Source organism: Crocuta crocuta, unplaced genomic scaffold (assembly GCF_008692635.1).
Source record: "Crocuta crocuta isolate KB4526 unplaced genomic scaffold, BGI_CrCroc_1.0 scaffold5, whole genome shotgun sequence".
Lineage (NCBI taxonomy): Eukaryota > Metazoa > Chordata > Mammalia > Carnivora > Hyaenidae > Crocuta > Crocuta crocuta.
Genome location: NW_027530500.1, coordinates 4,479,021 through 4,497,836, shown reverse-complemented (window position 1 = coordinate 4,497,836; position 18,816 = coordinate 4,479,021). Strand labels below are relative to the sequence as shown.

General features: G+C 41.6%; 1 protein-coding gene across 2 annotated transcripts in view; it reads left to right on the top strand.

Annotated features, from left to right (window-relative positions):
- CNTNAP5 (contactin associated protein family member 5) overlaps positions 1–18,816 on the top strand; it is an 801,668-nt gene that overhangs the window by 330,527 nt on the left and 452,325 nt on the right. For both annotated transcript variants that reach the window (XM_077766729.1, XM_077766728.1), the window contains exon 4: positions 13,501–13,648. In XM_077766729.1, the coding sequence (XP_077622855.1) occupies positions 13,501–13,648 (148 nt within the window). The remainder of the gene's footprint in view (positions 1–13,500; positions 13,649–18,816) is intronic.

Below are 18,816 nucleotides of genomic sequence, written 5' to 3'. Positions count from 1 at the left end.
ACTTAAGATAATTCTGGCATGATGTAGGAGACAGGTGCGTGTTAACAAATAGACACACAGACATTCCTGCACGCACGCACACACTCATCTCAACAGTCCCAAGGGAATGAACTCCTCTTATCCTCATTTTAAACTTGGGCAAATATTAGTACAGAAAAGTTTAGAGTTTAGTACACATCCAGGTTCTCAAAGCCAGTAAGGATTTAAACTTAGGCATATGATCCTCCTAACTCTACACTGAAGTGCTATGCAAAGGCATAGCAGAAGGGCACTGAAATAAAATTCCACGTAATATCTGTGGCCAGTGACATTGAATAGCCTAGTTTACAAGTCATGCAGGGATTGTGAGATAGAAGAATCATGAAACAGAGCAGGGTCAGTAACAGTACCCTGGATGCCATCTGAGGACCTCAGAATGCCTGTTTGACTTGGTTCAGTCACTGGACCAAGGAAGTCAGACCAAGTGTAGAATTGTCAAGCTAGATAGTCTGACAATCACTATTTAAATTTGGAATGTGAAGCAGGGTATGAACAGGGCTTGAGTGTTCCTCGACACAGTGGGGTACAAATGCGTTACCCGAGTGTAATCTTCTGCGTTCAGTCTGGAGTATGTAGACTTTCCTGGTATTTATGCATAGGGGCAGCTGAAGGATGGTTCATGTTAGCAGTAGAAGCCATTTGTACATACTATTGGAGAGTGTACCATCAATTTATAGTTCTAGGAGTCTTTTTTGGGAAAAGAAAGGTTTGATATATATAATTCCTTTCATATGTCTTACTACTCCTATTTAATAGATAAAGAAACCAAGATTCTCAAAGTTAAAGTAAATGGCCTTTGGCTATATATGAAATAACAGTAGGAAGTGATTTTCAAGGGTACCTCCACCCAAACTCCAGAAGCTTCATACTGTGTCATTGCAGCCAAGGAACCAATAACTCTTTTCCAGAGAGCTCAAGAATAATACATGAAATGGAAAACGAAATCGGCATTTATTTCCCCTTCCCCCCCACTACCATGTGTCAGGTGCTAAAGACACAAAATGATCAGGGTGGTGATCCTCAAGGTGATTGAGACTATAATACACATATTCCAGCCCTGCTGCTGGTGTGTGGCCATGATGGAGACTTCAGGGATAAATAAGGAGTGGGGTGTCACCAGTTTAAACAAAGAGGTTGGAAGAAGCACAGCAGAGAGGATCCTGAAAGAAGGAGTTTGTGGGTATGTTTAAGGGAACCTCAAGCAGTGTGATATGGTAGAAAGAGGGCACAGCAGGGAAAGAGGGAGCAGGGGATGGTTTGGAAAACAGAAGGCTTTGAGGGCATGCTAGAAATTTCTCCTTGATTTTGAAGCTAATCAACTCTCTTGCAAGATTGATGAAATGGAGTAAGACAAGAGGGAGAACAATTATCTGGTGGCTGTTGCAGTCATGCAGGAAGAGATGGTGAAGGTAATGCAGACAAAGAAAGAAATGAACCTTCTACCGGATGTTTCCTGAGTTCTCCTTTACTCGGGGCCACACCTCAGAGCTTGCAGCAAATATCCAGGTTTTCTTATTTCAAGTTATCAGCCACACTGTCGGCATAAATGGAATATTTTTGCATGCAATTTTTTCTTCCTTCTTTCCGTCCTCCTTCATTTCTTTGCACTTCAAGTGTCCCTTTTAAAAACTGTCAACCACAGTGAGATGTCACCTCACACCTGTTAGAATGGCCATCATTAAAAAGATAAGAACTAACTGCTGGCGGTGAGGGTTGAGAGAAAAGAGAATCCTGGTGTGCTGTTGGTGGGATTGATAATTGGCACAGCCATGATGGAAAACAGTACAGAGAATCCTCAAATAATTAGAAATAAAATCATCATATGGTCCATCAGTCCCACTTCTGGGAATGTATCCAATGGAAATGAAAACACTAATATAAAGAAAGATATCTGCACCCCCAAGTTAATGGTAGCATTATGTACAATTAGCCAAAACATGGAAACAACCTGAGGGTCCATTGGCAATTGAATGAAGAAAGAAGGTCTGGGGGGAGGGGACTGGAGGAGAGTGTTCACAAGTTACATATGTCCAGTTATCCAGTACTTAACTACTAGGGACATGACGCATAACACAATGATGGCTGTAGCTAACACTGCTGTGTGATATTATAGGAAAGTTGTTGAGAGTGAACCCTAAGAATTTACATCATGAGAAGATTTTTTCCTTTTCTCATTTGTATCCAATATGATGAATATTAAAACCTATTGAGGGAATCATTTCACAATCTATGTAAATCAAAACACCATTCAGCTAAACCTTAAACTTATACATTGATACATGCCAATTATTTCTCAATAAAACTGGAAAAATGGAAATTCTGATATTCCCGAGGAAAGGTCATTGATTGAGCTACTAACAGTTTAACAGAAAAAAACTGAAAGTCAGCTAAGAGCAGAAATGGAACAAAGGAAGAAAGGAGAAGAGAAGTAGATCATGATAAACTTGGCCTATTACATGGTTTTGCCAAAGACTGACAATGAGCTAACATCTTCTCTTCAGAGTGCTAGTTTGAGATCCAAATCTCAGGAAGACGAATGAAGCGGCGGGGGGGGGGGGGGGAGGACACGTGTTGTCTGCTTTCGTGCTCCTATTTCCAGAGAAGTGTGCTGTCTCCTCAAAGGTTTCTATTCAGCAAGGTTAAAGTATCTTCAGGAGAAAATCAGCTACATGACAGGTGAATTGGGGCTTATCAGCTGGTATAGACATTGCTATTTGGAAGTGAGCCCATAATGCACTGTGGAGGAAATAATGGTCAGAGCATCCTAGAACCTTTCAGTCCTCACTTGGTGCTCAGAGGACTAGCTGCAGGCCTAGCCTGCTCTCTGACCAGTTAAATGTAAAGAACAGTGAGAACCAGACCCACAGTCTGCATATAGCTTGCTAGGCCAACAATTGGACCCTCACAGGCACAGAATAGAATGAAGGAAGAAATATGGACAGCATATGTTGCACACTCTTTCCCTGTGATACTTCTGCCTCAGGTAGTTTCTCATAGGCTAGATAGCTTAGGCTTTCTTAACTATATAGATTGAAACTTCTCTCCCTATTTGCCTCTCTGAAATGCTCTAGTCAAGGAATTAAGAGCATGAAAGCCACCTGTAGTGGTAGAAGGAACTCCACTAGGTACTATGGTTTCAATTTTCCCTTCAACTAATTGTTGTTTCTTGAGAACATGTCTTAAAACTTGTATCTTTCTTTGGTTTGTCCGCCAAAAGGTGTGACTATGAAATTCTCTCAAGGGGATGCTGTGTGCATATTTCTATGGAGCAACATTCTTTCAAGATGCTCCATGGAAAAAATAACAGGAGTTCCATAATGGAACAAATTAGGGCAACAAATGTTGTGTATCATTCCTTCATTCAACAAATCTCTCTGGGCCTCACCTGTGATTCCTGCTCTCTTAGAGCTCACAGTGCATGGCAAGAGACAAACAAGTAAAGCAAGATAAGTTTAAGAAGGAAAAAAAAAAAAACACACAAGAGGAGAGTGGGTGGTGTTGGGGAGGGAAAAGGAGTTGGAAAGAGCCCCTACAAAAGACTGCAGTGAACATAAAGGGGCGGAAAGTTCAACAGACTTTCCATCTTGATGTTCATTATTCCCTTCATCCCGTGACTTTACCCTGGATGCATCGGTTAGTCCCTTTCTAGCTCTGGGCCTGGCCCTTACTGCACTGTCTCTTCACTCCAGATTGTGTAATAGAAGGCCAGGCCTCCTAGCAACCCCCGTGCTCAGTTCTCCATTTCACGAAGCAGGAAGTTCAGGAAACTTCCTCTTTCTTTTCCAGAAATCAGAAGAGGACAAAGCCATCACTCCTTTTTGCTTCAGTGGAGTCTGAAACGTCTGATTTTGTTAAATGGGCATTTCAGTCTTCTCCAGTTGTGCACCATATGGTCAAGCTCCTGTACATGATGGTGTTATAGCTCTTAGCACAAGAGATGGAAATGTAAATATGTGACATTGTTGTTAACAGTCGCTTTATCACCCATTATACTTAACACAGAAGAAGCCAAAATCAGAACCTCTGAACAAACACAGCAATGACAGTGGAGGAGTTTGGTGTCTCATGTAAATACTTATTTTTAAGCAAATATTTATCTGTATGTGCATATGTCTCAAGAATAATTAGAGATCCGGATCACCCACACTGGTAGACAAAAAGCCACATTTCTGTTATTTAGCTGTGGATTGATAGATCTGATGTCCACATTATTAGTTGAACACAGTCTATTTTCTAGTAGGATGTGACTTAGATAAATAATTGTCACAAGGATACTGAGAGCCTAATGGTATGCATAAGGTTCCTATTGGTCTGAGGAGACTTTTGAGCAACTTAACTCAGAAACATCCTTTCAGTCAATGATGATTTGTTGTTAAGCCTATATATGGGCAGAGGGCAATGGTGATTTGAGACCTCTTCAACATCTACTTTAACATAGCTTTAGCAATGTCCTTTCCTAGCGCTTGTAACTGTTGACATTCACTGAATTCTCTTTGCACTTGAGATATTGATGGAGTTGTTTTAATACAAGTAGATTACAGAGGAACACACTGGTTCATCAGACTAGGGGTAAGATAAGGGAATGGATATAGAATTAATCACTTTTGACGGAGGAAGTGGAGGTAGATATTCAGATGCCATGGTCATGGCGTGCCGTATCTGTGAGAAACCAGCTTTTCTGCCTGGGAGTGAGTACTGGTTTCTAAAGGCACTGGTGCCTCCGGTGGGAGAGGCATTTAATTGAAGGCATTACCTTTAATCTTGGTAAGTTACCCACTGACTTCTGCTGGCAAGTCTCACTATTTCCTTCACTATCTCTGGCTAATTCTGGAATAAGCCAGAATGCATGTGATGGGTTAGTTCATTTGGAGACTTTATACCTGATGAGGTTTGCATGCAAATAACTTTAATATGGGTAAGTTAATAATAAAGTGTCCAAGGGGTGCCTGGGTGGCCCAGTCGGTTAAGCATTCGACTTCAGCTCCGGTCATTATCTCACAGTTCATGAGTTTGAGCCTCGCCTTGGGCTCTGTGCTGACAGCTCAGGGCCTGGAGTCTGCTTGGGATTCTGTGTGTGTGTGTCTCTCTCTGCCCTTCCCCTTCCCTCTGTTTCTCTCTTAAAAACAAATAAACATTAAACTTTTTTTTAAAATAATAAAGTGACCAATATTAGGACTTCATGCAGGATTCCATTTTCCAAACTGGCCACACAATAACTACAGTAACCATCCTTTCAAGAGGATGACTGGCAGTTAAGGTCAGGACAGAGACACTAGGAACAAAATGACAATTGGCCACTGACTTCACGAGAGCACATGTCTGACAAAGGTTGTGTCAGGGCTGGCATGGGAATGAGGAAGCACTCATACCTCATGCTGGAGGGCACTTCTACTTCCAGAAACAGGAGGATGCAAATGGCTCTCCAGTGATATAGTCACCAACTGGAAAGAATAGAACACGTCATTCCTAAGAGAAGAGCACAGGACATGAGTGTGTGATTGAAACTAGCAGGGCTCCGCCTGAGAACCCCATGCAACTTGTGATCAAGGTCAAGTGGGAGTGACCATTTTTCTCTACTACTGCCCTGAATCCTTTAGGTGTTCTACTCTGGAGGCTGTACTGGCAAAGGAGGACAGTGCCATGGGTTGGTTTTCCTCTGCCAACTATCAGGATCAAGCCACAGAGGTGGGGTTGTTCTTACACAGTGGTCAAGTTCAGGGTGGTTTTCTAGCCCAATTAAATCACTGCTCCTATGAAATTGCAAGTAGATTTATTTACCACATCTGCACTTATAACGGTATAATGATGTAATGGATGCTTTCCTACAAATAGGAGTAGAATAAAAGAGAATTCAATAGTTTAATTCTCTTTTAGACTCCTAAAATTGATCACTTAAGGAATATGGTCAATGATATTGTAATAGTGATGTTTGGTGACAGATGGTAGCAACACTTGTGATGAATGTGCCATAACATATGAACTTGTAGGATCGCTATGTTGTACACCTGAAACTAGCATGACACTATCATTTATACTCAAATAAAAATGATAAAAACAATAAATAAATTCTAAGGAAAAGAATTCCTATCAGCCACCAATAGTGTCCAGTACCTAACACCTACCTCTCATTTTCTTTTGTATCAGTGCCTGTCTGAAATCCATCTTGGGACATACCCCTGCAGAGCTGCTCGGAACATCAAAGCCTAAATGGATTTATCAATTTTAGTTTAAACTCTGCAGTTTGCACATTAATTACCTTCTGCCTTATTAAACATATCTTACTAAATAAGAAAAAAATTGTATTTCTAATTAGCTCTGAGCTGCTAGTCCTTCCTTACCTTTAGTTTGTACTGTTTTTCTGGGAGAACTCTTTGAATGTCATTCAGAAAATGTAAGTATGATTGACAGACACCTCACATGGGGCTTGAGGGTATTAACAAGTCACTGCTTCGAATCTGCTCTCACACAAAGATATCTTTACACAAGAACTAGCTATTGGAATTTCTTTCTCTCTCTTCCTGTGAGTGTATTGTGTGTATCTGTGAGAATCTATTATGTGCAATGTCATTTGCATGTAGTATTTAATGTAAGGTTCACCACTGCCCCAGAGATTTTATTTCCATGGTTCTCCGGGTGAGAGAACCAAGCGTCAGAAAAGTTGTCTTCCTCTGCTTATTCATTCACTCAGTGATTCAGCAACTTACTAATAACAGTGTGAGTGATGTTACGATGCTGTTTGAAATTCACTGATTTTGAAATAACTACAGTGCACACATTTGGTTTGGGTTGCTGAGTGCCATTCAACAGACCTTTAAGAAATTCTGTGTTCTGTGTACTAGGCATTCCAGTTTAAAATAAGATACAGCCTATATCCCCAGAGGAACTCCAGTCCTAGCGGTTTGCTAGGGACGAGTGAGCGAATCAGCAGGGTGGTTAGGATTAGCACTCAAAGCTCATCTCCTTTCTCTCCCGCTCTGCTGCTGTTTTTAAAACAGACCCTCAGGCAGCATGGAGTTTGGCAGAGCACCAGACTTGAAATAGGTCTCCCTGAGAATTCCTGATAGTCCCTGTCAAGGTTACTGAAGTAGAATTTGGTGGTTGCACCTGTTATTTATTGCCCACCCTGCAGTTAGGCAAATTAATGACATCGTCCCCGTGGCTCCTGGATGCTTGCAATCTCGCTGGCAGTCAGAGTCATAAGTGGGGTTGGCAAAATGTGATGTATTTGTTGCAGCCAAGTGAGTGCTCGGGTAGCAGCTGGCCCAGACCCGTTCACTCTCCATTGATAGGTGCCAGTGACCATCTCATCATAGGCTCATACTTTTTGCCTCTGTTAGCTGCCCGGTAAAGAGTAAGAAGACCATCAGCACTTACGTCATGAGCAAAGGTTCTTCCGTTCATAAGGCAAAATGGTGTCTATTGTCAAGGAATGAATGTCTAAGGGGAAGGAGGTGAATGCTGGCTCTGGGACTCTCGTTTTCTTGTGTGTTCTCCATGCTCCCCCCGTGAGGCCCTTGCTATGTAGTTGTGTTCTCTTACAAGAACACGGGACCTTAACTTCTGTGGTCATTGTATTTCTTTAACTATAGAGGAAGATATGGAAGAAGAAAGATGGGCTTATGCACTATGTAGGGACAGAATCAATGAACAGCTTTGTCAAGAACCAAATGCACGAGGGGCTCCTGGATAGCTCAGTAGATTAAGCGTCCGACTCTTGATTTGGGCTCAGGTTATGGTATCATGGTTCATGAGATCAAGCCTCACAACGGGCTCTGTGCTGACAGAATGGAGCCTGCTTGAGATTCTCTCTAGCTCTTTCTCTGCCCCTCCTCCTCTCTCTCTTTCTCTCTCAAAATAAATAAATAAATAAATATATTTTTTAAAAAGAACAATATACGCATGATATTTTATAATAAAATAATGCCACTTACCCCAACGGTAAAAGGTCTGCATCCAGGTTCAGTACACTGTTGTTTGATGTGGGGTGAGAACCAAACCAACTTGTGAGAAACAGTATACGGAATCTTGCTCAGAATGAACCGGTCTGATCCCCAGGGTCTGCCAGTGAGGTGGTGAGGTGGGGGACCCCTTGTGGACTGGCTATGCAATTGTAAGATGTACTGTGACTTCAGAAAGTTTGAATGTACACGTGCGCAGATAGGGAGCCTCCTACAGTGAGGAAGCTGGCTAAGCCTTCTGGATGAGAAACAGAGTGAACTCAAATATGCAGAGGGCCTAGCAGGTGCCTGGCATGGAGCAGACCCTCAAAACTATTCTTTGGTTTCAGAAGCCTGACACATACCAGTGATAATGAGAATGAAATCAGAGGGCCACTGGACTTTTGTCAGAGTGTCTATAATCCAGTCTCAATCTGATAATTTCCTGATTGATTTATGATGTGTGATCCTATTTAAGTGCTCCACAATTAAGTTGTCTCATCTTTAAAATGAGGATAATTCATTTTATGAGATTTTCTACCTGGCAAGGATGTTATGTTCAAATGAATCGATGCATGTTCTTTACAGTCATTTTTTGTCTCCCATCATTGAGAAAATGGCTGATGTGATTTCCATCATCAGAGCTTAGTTCTGCCTCTTCTAGAACTTCATATACATAGAATCGTGTAGTACGCACTCCTGATGCTGGCTACTTTTGCCCAATACACATTTTGTTGCAGGTGCTGTGGTTATTTTTTATTGCTGAATATAACATTCTGAGTTCAGATTTACTAGTTTTTTTTTATCTTCTTGGGATGGAAACATAGGTTTTTAACTTTACCTCTTCCTTCTCATGTAAAATAAAAAAAGCACGCCTAGCTGTCCATTTTCTTCTAAGGGCTACTTTGGCTGTGTTCCAGAAATGTTGATGCAGTGTTCTTATCATCATTTAATTAGAACTGTTTTCTAAATTCCATTTTGATTTCTTCTTTGACCTATGAGTCATTTAGAAGCGTGTTGACTAACTTCCAAGCATTTGAGGGTTTCCTAAATAATTTATCATTATGACAACTTAATTGTGGTCAGAAAACAAACCATATGATTTTTTACCATATAGGAAAGGGTCTCTCTCAGTGAATGTCCCATGTGCGCACTTGAGAAAACAATATATTTAATCTGCAGTTGTTCCGTGTTCTGTGAACATTAATTAGGCCAGTTTCACTGTTTGAATATTCTATATCCTTACTGGCTTTTCCCTCATCTTATTCTATCAGGCTGACCATTTCTAACTTTTCACTAGAGGTTTTTATTAATTTTTCTTTTAATGTAATTATTACTTTGGTAAAGTTTCTTTACTTTTTTCTTTTTCTTGTCTGTGATTTATTACTTTGTTTCTCATTTCCTGTCTTAGTTTCCATTTAACTGAGATTTTCGTTGCAAGTTTGTTATTCTTGTATTATTATTATTAAATATTCCATGCTTTCTCTTATTGGCATTGTGGCTGTACCTTTTTGCTTTATTTTTGTGCACCTTTAACTTATCACAATTTATATCAAATTACTAATTTATCATTTTATATACAATGTGTGGCCTTACACTAGTGTAATTCTATTTATCCTGTATCCCATTCTCTGTAGTTTTTTTGACATATGTTTTCTTTTATATATGTTATAAATCTCACAGTGCATTTTTTGTTTTCCTCTAAAGGGTGAATTGACTTTACAATGTTTAAGAAAAGAAAAAAAAATCTAGTCTTTTATTCTTACCCACATAGTTAATCCTTTGAGTATTCTTCATTCCTTCCTGTACATTGAATATTCTATCTTTGGGGCCTCTGGGTGGCTCAGTTGGTCAAGCATTTAACTCTTGATTTCAGATCAGGTCACGATCTCACGGTTCATGAGGTGGAGCCCTGCTTTGGACTCCACACTGACACTGCAGCTTGGAGCCTGTTTGAGATTCTTTCTCTCCCTCTCTGTGCCTCTCCCTTACTCATGTACTTGCATGTGTGTGTCCTCTCTCTCTCTCTCTCAAAAATAAATTAATTAATTAAAAAAAAGAAAATTTGTCAATATCTTTATATAGTAGAACTTATTTAGCAATTCTTAGCAATGAAAGTCTATAAGCAATAAATCATCTCGGCTTTTGTATAAATGGAGCTATGTTATTTGTTTCTTCAGAACTGAAAGCTATTTCTGCTGGGTATAGAGTGCTAGGCTAAGCGGCGCCTGGGTGGCTTAGTGGATTAAGTATCCAACTCTTGATTTTGGCACAGGTTGTGATCTATAGTTCATGAGTTTGAGCCCTGCACTAACAGTGTGAAGCCTGCTTGGGATTCTCTCTGTCCTTTTCTCTCTGCCCCTCCATTTCTCTCTCAAAGTAAATAAATTTAAAAAAAAAAAAGAATACCAGGTTGATGGTGTCCTACTTTCAGCATTGGTTAGTCTCTACCATTTCTCATAAAAAGTCAGGTGTCACCTTTATTGCTGTCCAGTTGTCATCTGTAGCATTTGAGCTGGCTTTGGGTGAGTGATACCTTTAATGCGTCTAATAGGACCCTGGACTTCAAACACCGGGAGAGTAAGGAGACCTTTCCTTGCTTTTCTTCCTAGCCTGCAACATTGCTATGGGATGATTGCCTTTGATCTTATCAGAAGATGAACTAGTGAACATAATGAGAGTTTGACTGAAGCTTCCTTTAGTCTCAGCCTGCCTCCAGCTTTAAGTATTTCCAAGTTGATGTTGGGCTGTTAGTTCCAGGAAGGCCCTGGGACCATGCACTGCATACTTTGAGATCTCACTTTGAGACCTTGGGTCTGCACTGGCATGAGCCTATGAGACTATGAAACTACAAATGATACAGCTCTGGGACTGTGAGATGTTGAGATCATGATAGAGAGACTAATGTTACACAGTCATGCCGAGATGTGCCCCTGTTGATGAGAATCCAAGGTTCCCTCATCAGAGCACTTCGTACATAAGTTAAGGGATCCTATAAAGGATTCCAGGTTCACAAAATAACTCTTATGTCTAGAATTATACAACCAGGATTTCAACATTAGTTTAAGAAATATTCGGTCTGGGCGCCTGGGTGGCTCAGTTGGTTAAGCGTCGGACTTCAGCTCAGGTCATGATCTCATGGTTCATGGGTTTGAGCCCCACATCGGGCTCTGTGCTGACAACTAGCATAGAGTCTGGAGCCTGTCTTTGGATTCTGTGTCCCCCTCTCTCTCTGACCTTCCCCTGCTCATACTGTCTCTATCTCTCTCTAAAAAATATATTTATTTTTTAAATTAATTAAAAAAGAAATATTCAGTCTATATATTACATAGAAGTCAGGAGAAGGCACCCCATTGCCCTCAGTGTGAGAAAGTTTTATTGAAAGTTTGGGTTAGTCAGAGATGCTATAGACCCAGGGCCATTGCTTGCCTGGGAGGTGGGTTGTAACATACAGGATGAAGACAGAATCCAGACTACTGAATGGAAGCCCCCCAGTTAGGTTGTAGAAAACCATGAAATGCCCTCATTCTATCCAGAACAGTGAGAAACCACTGGCACCTCTCCCCAATACACACAATATATGTGAACATATATATCAAAGAAGTATGGACCAAAACATATTAAAAACAAAACAAAACCCCCAAACCGTAAACTCTACAGGGAAGAATCCTTTCTTTCTTTTTTTAAAAATATTTATTTAATTTTGAGAGAGAGAGAGAGACAGAGTGTGAGCAGGGGAGGGGCAGAGAGAGAGGGAGACAGAATCCAAGGTAGGCTCCAGGCTCTGAGCTGTCAGCACGGAGCCCAATGCGGGGCTCAAACTCATGAACTGTGAGATCATGACCTGAGCTGAAGTCGGACGCTTAACTGACTGAGCCACCCAGGCGTCCCGGGAAAAACAAGGGGTTGAGGAAAGTTTATGCCTGTACCAGTTGTAAAGTTGGGAGCAAGACCTTGTGGAAGAACAAGCCTGCCAAATAAAGTCATTCTTATTTAGATGAAGAAAAATTGGTGAAACTTTGCATAAATCTGTGGACTGGTGTGTTGGATTTGAATCTCGAGGAGTTCCTCTCCTCTAAGTCATTCTGAACACGAGAATTTTGTTGCAGGTGTAGCTGCAAAGTAGGAAGTGAACTTCTTCATACTTCAGTAAGCCACTTTGTGCTGTGTCATTGTGATGGTATCAGTTGCCTAATGGCAGAGTTAGTTACTAGCCGTTGGGTATGTTGTGTGCAGCAGAATGTCAGGCTGTTCAAGGTGCTCACAGTTGTTGTGAGGATATAGTGAAGGTTCAGAGTGGCTGTTTGAAAATTGATTCAATTCCATTGTTTAGATAAGGTACTTTACTTGGTGTTCACTTTGGCCATCTGACAAACTGGTGGATCTTCTTTTTATTGACATTGATAGGACATTAGCAAATGTGCTTCATCTACAAATAGTTGAATCAGAAAAGAAGGCAAATGATGACTGTTAAGAAGCAAGAAAATCAGTGTGCTAGATGACATACAGTCTTAAGGGTTAGAGACCGTGAGAAAGTTTGACAAATTAGAGAATCCTAATTAAAGATGGTGAGAAAGTTCTGTGAATGGATAGTGGTGATGCTTGCACAATGGTGTGAATATATTTAATGACAGTAAAGTATACACTTTAAGGTGGTTTCAATGGTACGTTTATGTTATATATATTCTACTCCAGTGGGGAAAAAGATTAGGTATGAGACTTTGGATTCCATCTACATAAAAATTTTTACTTCAGAAATCTCTCATCCAAATGAAGACTAGAGGGCATAATTCTAGTGTGCCAAATAGTTCCCAAGCTATGTGTTCCTTTGCTTAAACTTTCTGAGAAAATGAGAAAATGAATTACCTAAGAGTCGGAACCTCCTTTTCTCCCATGATGGATAGTGGGATGGCTGAAGAATGTGGGACTGTAGGAAAAACCATGGGCTTTGGAATAGGACAGCCATGGAACTGAATCTCAGTCCAATTACTAACCAGTTGGATGATGTGAAGATTTTTTCCTTCACCCTTTTTCTCTCTAGGCTTTGTTTTGTTTTGTTTTGATTTGGTTTTTGGTTTTTAATCTGTGAAATGGTAATGATGATAATAGAAAGTGCTTAGCAGAGTGACTGGCCTCAACTGATGGTAACAATTACTTCAACAACAGCCTTTCCTTCGAAGAGGAGATTTCCAGTCATCTCCTCTACCACAGGGACTTTGAGCATTAGGAACATTGGAACATCGTGGTATTATTTACTTTGTGAAGCTTTGAGGTGTCATGTCTAACTCTGGGGGAGAGAGTTTCTCAAAGAATAATGTACGGCATTTTTGGGGGAAAAAGGCATGTAATGCAGAATTTTCACAGGAATCGGATTCTATTTCATGTATCTGTGAAATTGAGGATTTTCTTGGGAGGACTTTGTGGAGTAACATATGTGGATTTGCAGTAATGTCCTTTGAGCTTGGCAGGGGAAGGAGACGTAGTGGTGTCACAAATCTCACGGGGCCTCCTTTTCTCTCTGCAGACCTTTGCAGGAAACATGAACGCTGACAGCGTGATGCACCACAAGTTACTGCACTCAGTGAGAGCCCGCTTCGTTCGCTTTGTGCCCCTAGAATGGAATCCAAATGGGAAGATTGGCATGAGGGTGGAGGTCTACGGATGCTCCTATAGTAAGTGCACATGTGTACCCTCAACGCTGGTGTGTTGTGAGCGGCCCTCCCCACAAGGTTACCAGTTTGTCTACATTGTGATGGAAATCTCAATCATTTGAAAACTCTTTCAAGTCTTTAATAACTTCGGCACATTTGAAAATGTAAAATTCAACCCAGAGGTAGAAAAACTCTTCCTCTGCCTAGGGATGAAGGAACACGGTAGTGATAACGTGATAAGAGCTTAACCTGAAGTTCAAAGTTAAGAGCTCTTGAAATGTGAGCATCATTTGTCCTTGAAGTAGAAGAGTAATTTGAGCTCAGTTCTTTCCCAGAAGTGAAGTATTACAGGTATTATAAATTTGCCCCTCCTTCAGAGCCATGAGGAGAAAAGGTTCTCCCTCTTCACTTGTTCTAGAAGGGGAGGAAAAGAAACATTTCAACCTAACGTAACCCAGGGGGTGTTCTCTCCTGGAGTTATGCTAGCCACCCGTTCATCTGTGGAGGGGTGCTCCATCCTGCAAATAAGAAAGGTGGTAAATATGGATAGAATTGGCAATCACTCTAGAATAAAGTTAACATTACACAGGAAATGTAATCATTCCTGTAATTCTCCCCTGCAAATTTTTTATTTATATCTAAAAGTATGTCATCATAAATTATTTTTCTACCTTAGCAGTGACATCTCCCGTTTATATGCTAAAACCCAGTGATCCCTAATGCATGAACACATGTGATCGCTACTGCTAAAATTGTTCAACAGATCCTATGTTTCATTACAAGAATGCCTGTTGGGCTATGTGCTTGTACTGTTGTTTTTGTTTGTTCGTTTATTTTGTTTTGTTTTGTTTTGGTTTGGTTTTTGTAATATGGTCAACTGAATGCCTCTATCAGAATCATCTAGAATACTCCTTAAAAATGCATTTGCCTAGCCAAGTCTGGTACATACTGGATTATGATTCTGGGCATAGGGACCCAGAAAGCTGAGTATTAACAATCTCCCTAGGGAAGCAATGGACAGAGGAGCATCTAGTAAAAATAAATTTCTGCACAGAGGGGATTAACTTGTGAAATGACTGTCTTTATCTTGAACAAGCACTTCCAGAAAGAATATGTTATACGACAGATACATCAGCGCACCATTAGGCTGGGGAAGCACTGCATTCCACTCCGGCCCTTACATAACACAGCACAGAATGTCTGTAAGAGTTCCTGCTTCTGATCCCAGGCTCTCCAGTGTGCCCAGGTCCTCTTGTTACCTCTTCTCTTAATAGCAGTTGTTGCTACTCGGAAGTTTAATTTTAAAACTTTTTTAAGTTATTTTTTTGTTAAGTTTATTTACTTATTGAGCGAGTGAGAGAATGAGCAGGGGAGGGTCAGAGAGAGGGGGAGACAGAGAGAGAGAGAATCCCAAGCAGGTTCCATAGCATCAGTGCAGAGCCTGATGTGGGGCTCGAACTCACAAACCACGAGATCATGACCTGAGCTGAAACCAAGAGTTGGACGCCTCACCCACTGAGCCACCCAGACACCCCCTTATAAAAAGTAGACAAACAAAAACCCAACTTTTTTTGAAGTAATTTTTTTGGTTAAGTTTATTTATATATTTTGAGAGAGAGAGAGAGAGAGAGAGTCAGAGGTTTATTTTTAAGTAAAAGGTGACACTTTCATGCGGAAGTGAAGAAGTTACTTACCTTATAATTTCAACCACCCATTTTGGGGTAACAATCCTATTACAATTTAACACATCCTCATTGTTTTCTGTCAATCAATCGGTTGTCTTTGCTTCTCATCACATTTTCTGTAAGTATGCACAGAAGGACTCCTAGCATCAAGTTAAAGAGCAGAATGTAAGGTTGAAAGAGATCTTTGAGTGACAGATTGAGCTCTTTCCAGGGCCAGACCCCTTGACGAATTTGATGGCAGCAAGGTACGTTCTCTTAGGAAGAGTACCCACAGTGACTGTTTTTCATAAGCAGATTTTTCTTTAATACTAGGAGGTCCACAAATCTGCTAACGCCCAACTCTTGACAAAGCTCACAGTCCCTGATTTGGAGAAAGCCCAGTCCTACAGGAGTTGCCCCCCACTGCGGCAGACTCCATGTCTACTAAGTGCATCCCCCCAAGAGATAACTTATCTTTGGGTACCTATCATGAGTGATGGGTGTTAGCCACCTTGGGGAGCTGCTGAACACTCAGTCCTTTCCAATCATTAGTCTTGGTGCTTTGTTGTTTTCTCCCTTGGGGAAAAAATTCACCTCTCATTTCTTTCTTTTTTTAAAATATTTATTTATTTTGAGGGAGAGGAAGAGATGTAGAGAGGGAGGAGAGAGAATCCCAAGCAGTCTCTGCTCTGTCAGTGCAGAGTCTGAAGTGGGGCTCGATCTCACAAACAGGGAGGTCATGACCTGTGCTGAAGTCAGGAGTCGGCTGCTTAACCAACTGCCCCACCCAGGCGTCCCCTCATCTCTCATTTCTATCTAAAGACACATCTCAGCGTGTCCTCTGGATCCCAAACTCCCTCCCTTTTGACCAGATGGTTCCTATACGTAGAGACTATAAAATATAAACTATCACACTAAACGAAGACAACAACCAAAGCTGGGTGGCCTCCTTAGCAGCTGCTCCTTCTCTCCCTTCCTTTTCACGGAACAGCTTCTCTACAAAATCCGTGTGTGGTTAGCACTCCCCCCAGCCCCCACATCCCAGCACGCTGCATCTGCTTCTCTGTGGTCAGTGCGCATGTGGCCTTCAGTTCCAGGTGTCCACTTGGTGAGGCTATAGTCTCATTACCCAACCAAACACTGACCTAGGAGTTGCTGTGAGGTGATTACCATCTACGGTCACTGGGCTTTAGGGAAACGAGATCATTCTTGATGTCTGGGTCAGTCGGTGAAAGGTCTGAAGACCAGAACTGAGGTTTCCCTGAGGAAGAAGACATTCTACCCATGCAGTGCAGCTTCAGCTCCTGCCAGAGTTTCGTCCTGCCCTTCCTGATGGCCCGCCCTACGGGTGAATTTCAGACTTGCCTAGGCCACCCCTACACTCATGTAAGCCATTCCATGTAGTCTCTCTGAATCTGTATCTGTATTCATATATCTATCTATCTATCTATTCATCTATCTATCTATCTATCCACCCATCCAGCACCTAATACAGAACACCCCACAGAAGCGACTTCAGTGAAGACCTCCATGAAGACCTCCACATCACGAAATCCAGTGGTCACTCCCCTTTTCTCACTTCACTCAGCCTCTCAGTAGTATTTGGTTAAGTTAGCCATTTTTACCTTTTCAAAACCTGGTTTTCCCTTCTGGCTCACTTGCTCCCTGTGCTCACTCTCAGGGTGCAGTCTCAGGACTTCTTGCCATCTATACCTCATGCCCATCTGAGTTTACAGAGCCCCATGGATTTAAATACCATGGATATGCTGATCACCTTCACATCTGTGTCTCTTGGCCTGACCTCTAGAATTATACAGGCGATATGTCAGATAGCTCCACGTAAAAATCTAAGTTGAATAGAGCAGCGGTACAAGTCTTGATTACCATTCCCTCAAACACCTGTACACATTTCCCCGAACCCAGTAAATGGCACCACTCGTATTTCGCTTGCTAGAGCAACAACTCGGGAAGTAGTCTCAAGTCCCCCTTTCCCATAACTAAACTCCTGTGTAACTTATTGACAGTTCACAGTAGTTCCGTCAGCTCTGTCCTCCCATATGTGCCCCAAATCCACATACTCCTGCCTTTCAGAGCTGCAGCCACTGTCTCTTCTCACCCAGAGTGTTTAAGTCACCTTCCAGCTGGAGTTTCTGCTCTAGGCCACCGTCTCCCCAAAACTACTTAACAGGCGGTAGCCAGAGTGATCTTTATAAATAAGATATAAACTCGTATCATTCCCCTGCAGGCTTCACTTAAAATAAAATCAAGACTCCTTTCTGGCAAGTAAAATTCCTTATTAGATGTTCCATGCCAACCTCTTCAAATTCCTTTTAGTTCTTCCAGTCCTTAGAGGCCATCTTGCAGTTCGTGAAACATGCCAGGTTTTTTTCTATCTCAGGGCCTTTGCACTTTCAAGATTTTTTTAACATTTATTTCTAAGAGACAGAGTGAGACAGAACATGAGTCGGGGAGGAGTAGAGAGAGAGGGAGACCCAGAATCTGAAGCAGGCTCCAGGCTCTGAGCTGTCATCACAGAGCCCGACACGGGGCTCAAACTCATGGACCTCAAGATCATGGTGTGAGCCAAAGTCGGACACTTAACTAACTGAGCCACCCAGGTGCCCCATGAACTCCATGAACTTTCTGTTCCCTAGGCACAGAGCAGTTTTTCCAAGAATTTACAGAGTTAGTTCATTTAGCCAATGCAATTCCAACTCTGTTGCCACCTCTTCAGAGAGGTCCACTTTTCTTAAAATGTTATTTATCTATTTTGAGAGAGAGGGAGAGAATGCATGTGCATGAGTGGGAGAGGGGCAGAGAGAGAGAGAGAGAGAGAGAGAGAATCCCAAATAGGCACCGCTCTGTCAGTTTAGAGCCCTGTGCAGGGCCCAGTCTCAGGAACCATGAGATCATGACCTGAGCAGAAATCAAGAGTCAGACACTTAACTGACTGAGCACCCAAGTATCCCCAGAGAAGTCCCCTTTTATTGCCCTTCTAAGTTAGTCTCCTGCTGGGACGGACAGTGGAGGCTTCCATTGAGACTGCATCACTGCTCTAATTCACCCCTGCCCAGTCTTAGTCCCTTCCTTTCCCTTCAACAAGTGTTCATCCCAAGAATACTCCCCAATAAACTTCCTGCATGCTAAAGATTAATGAATAAATAAATAAATAAATAAAGTCTCCTGCCCCACTTCCTATGTGTCAACTGTACCCCCTGGCTATATGCTGTGCTTTTATTTTTTTCATGGTGCCTCTCACAAACCAGAATCTCATTTGTTTGTTTTGGTTTACTTGTTTGTTATTTGCTTCCCCAAATCTGTGCACCAGAATGTAAGTGCCATGAGTACAGGCAGCTTGTCTGTTAAGCCTCAGGACCTAATAGGCACAAATAGATATTTAATAAATATTTGTGGAATGAATGGATAGATGTATCAGTTCAGTCTCAGCATGGGCAACCATGTAATTCATCTGAAATTACCTGTTCTTAATAACACCCGTTGTTTTTTCTAGGGAACTGTTTTTTT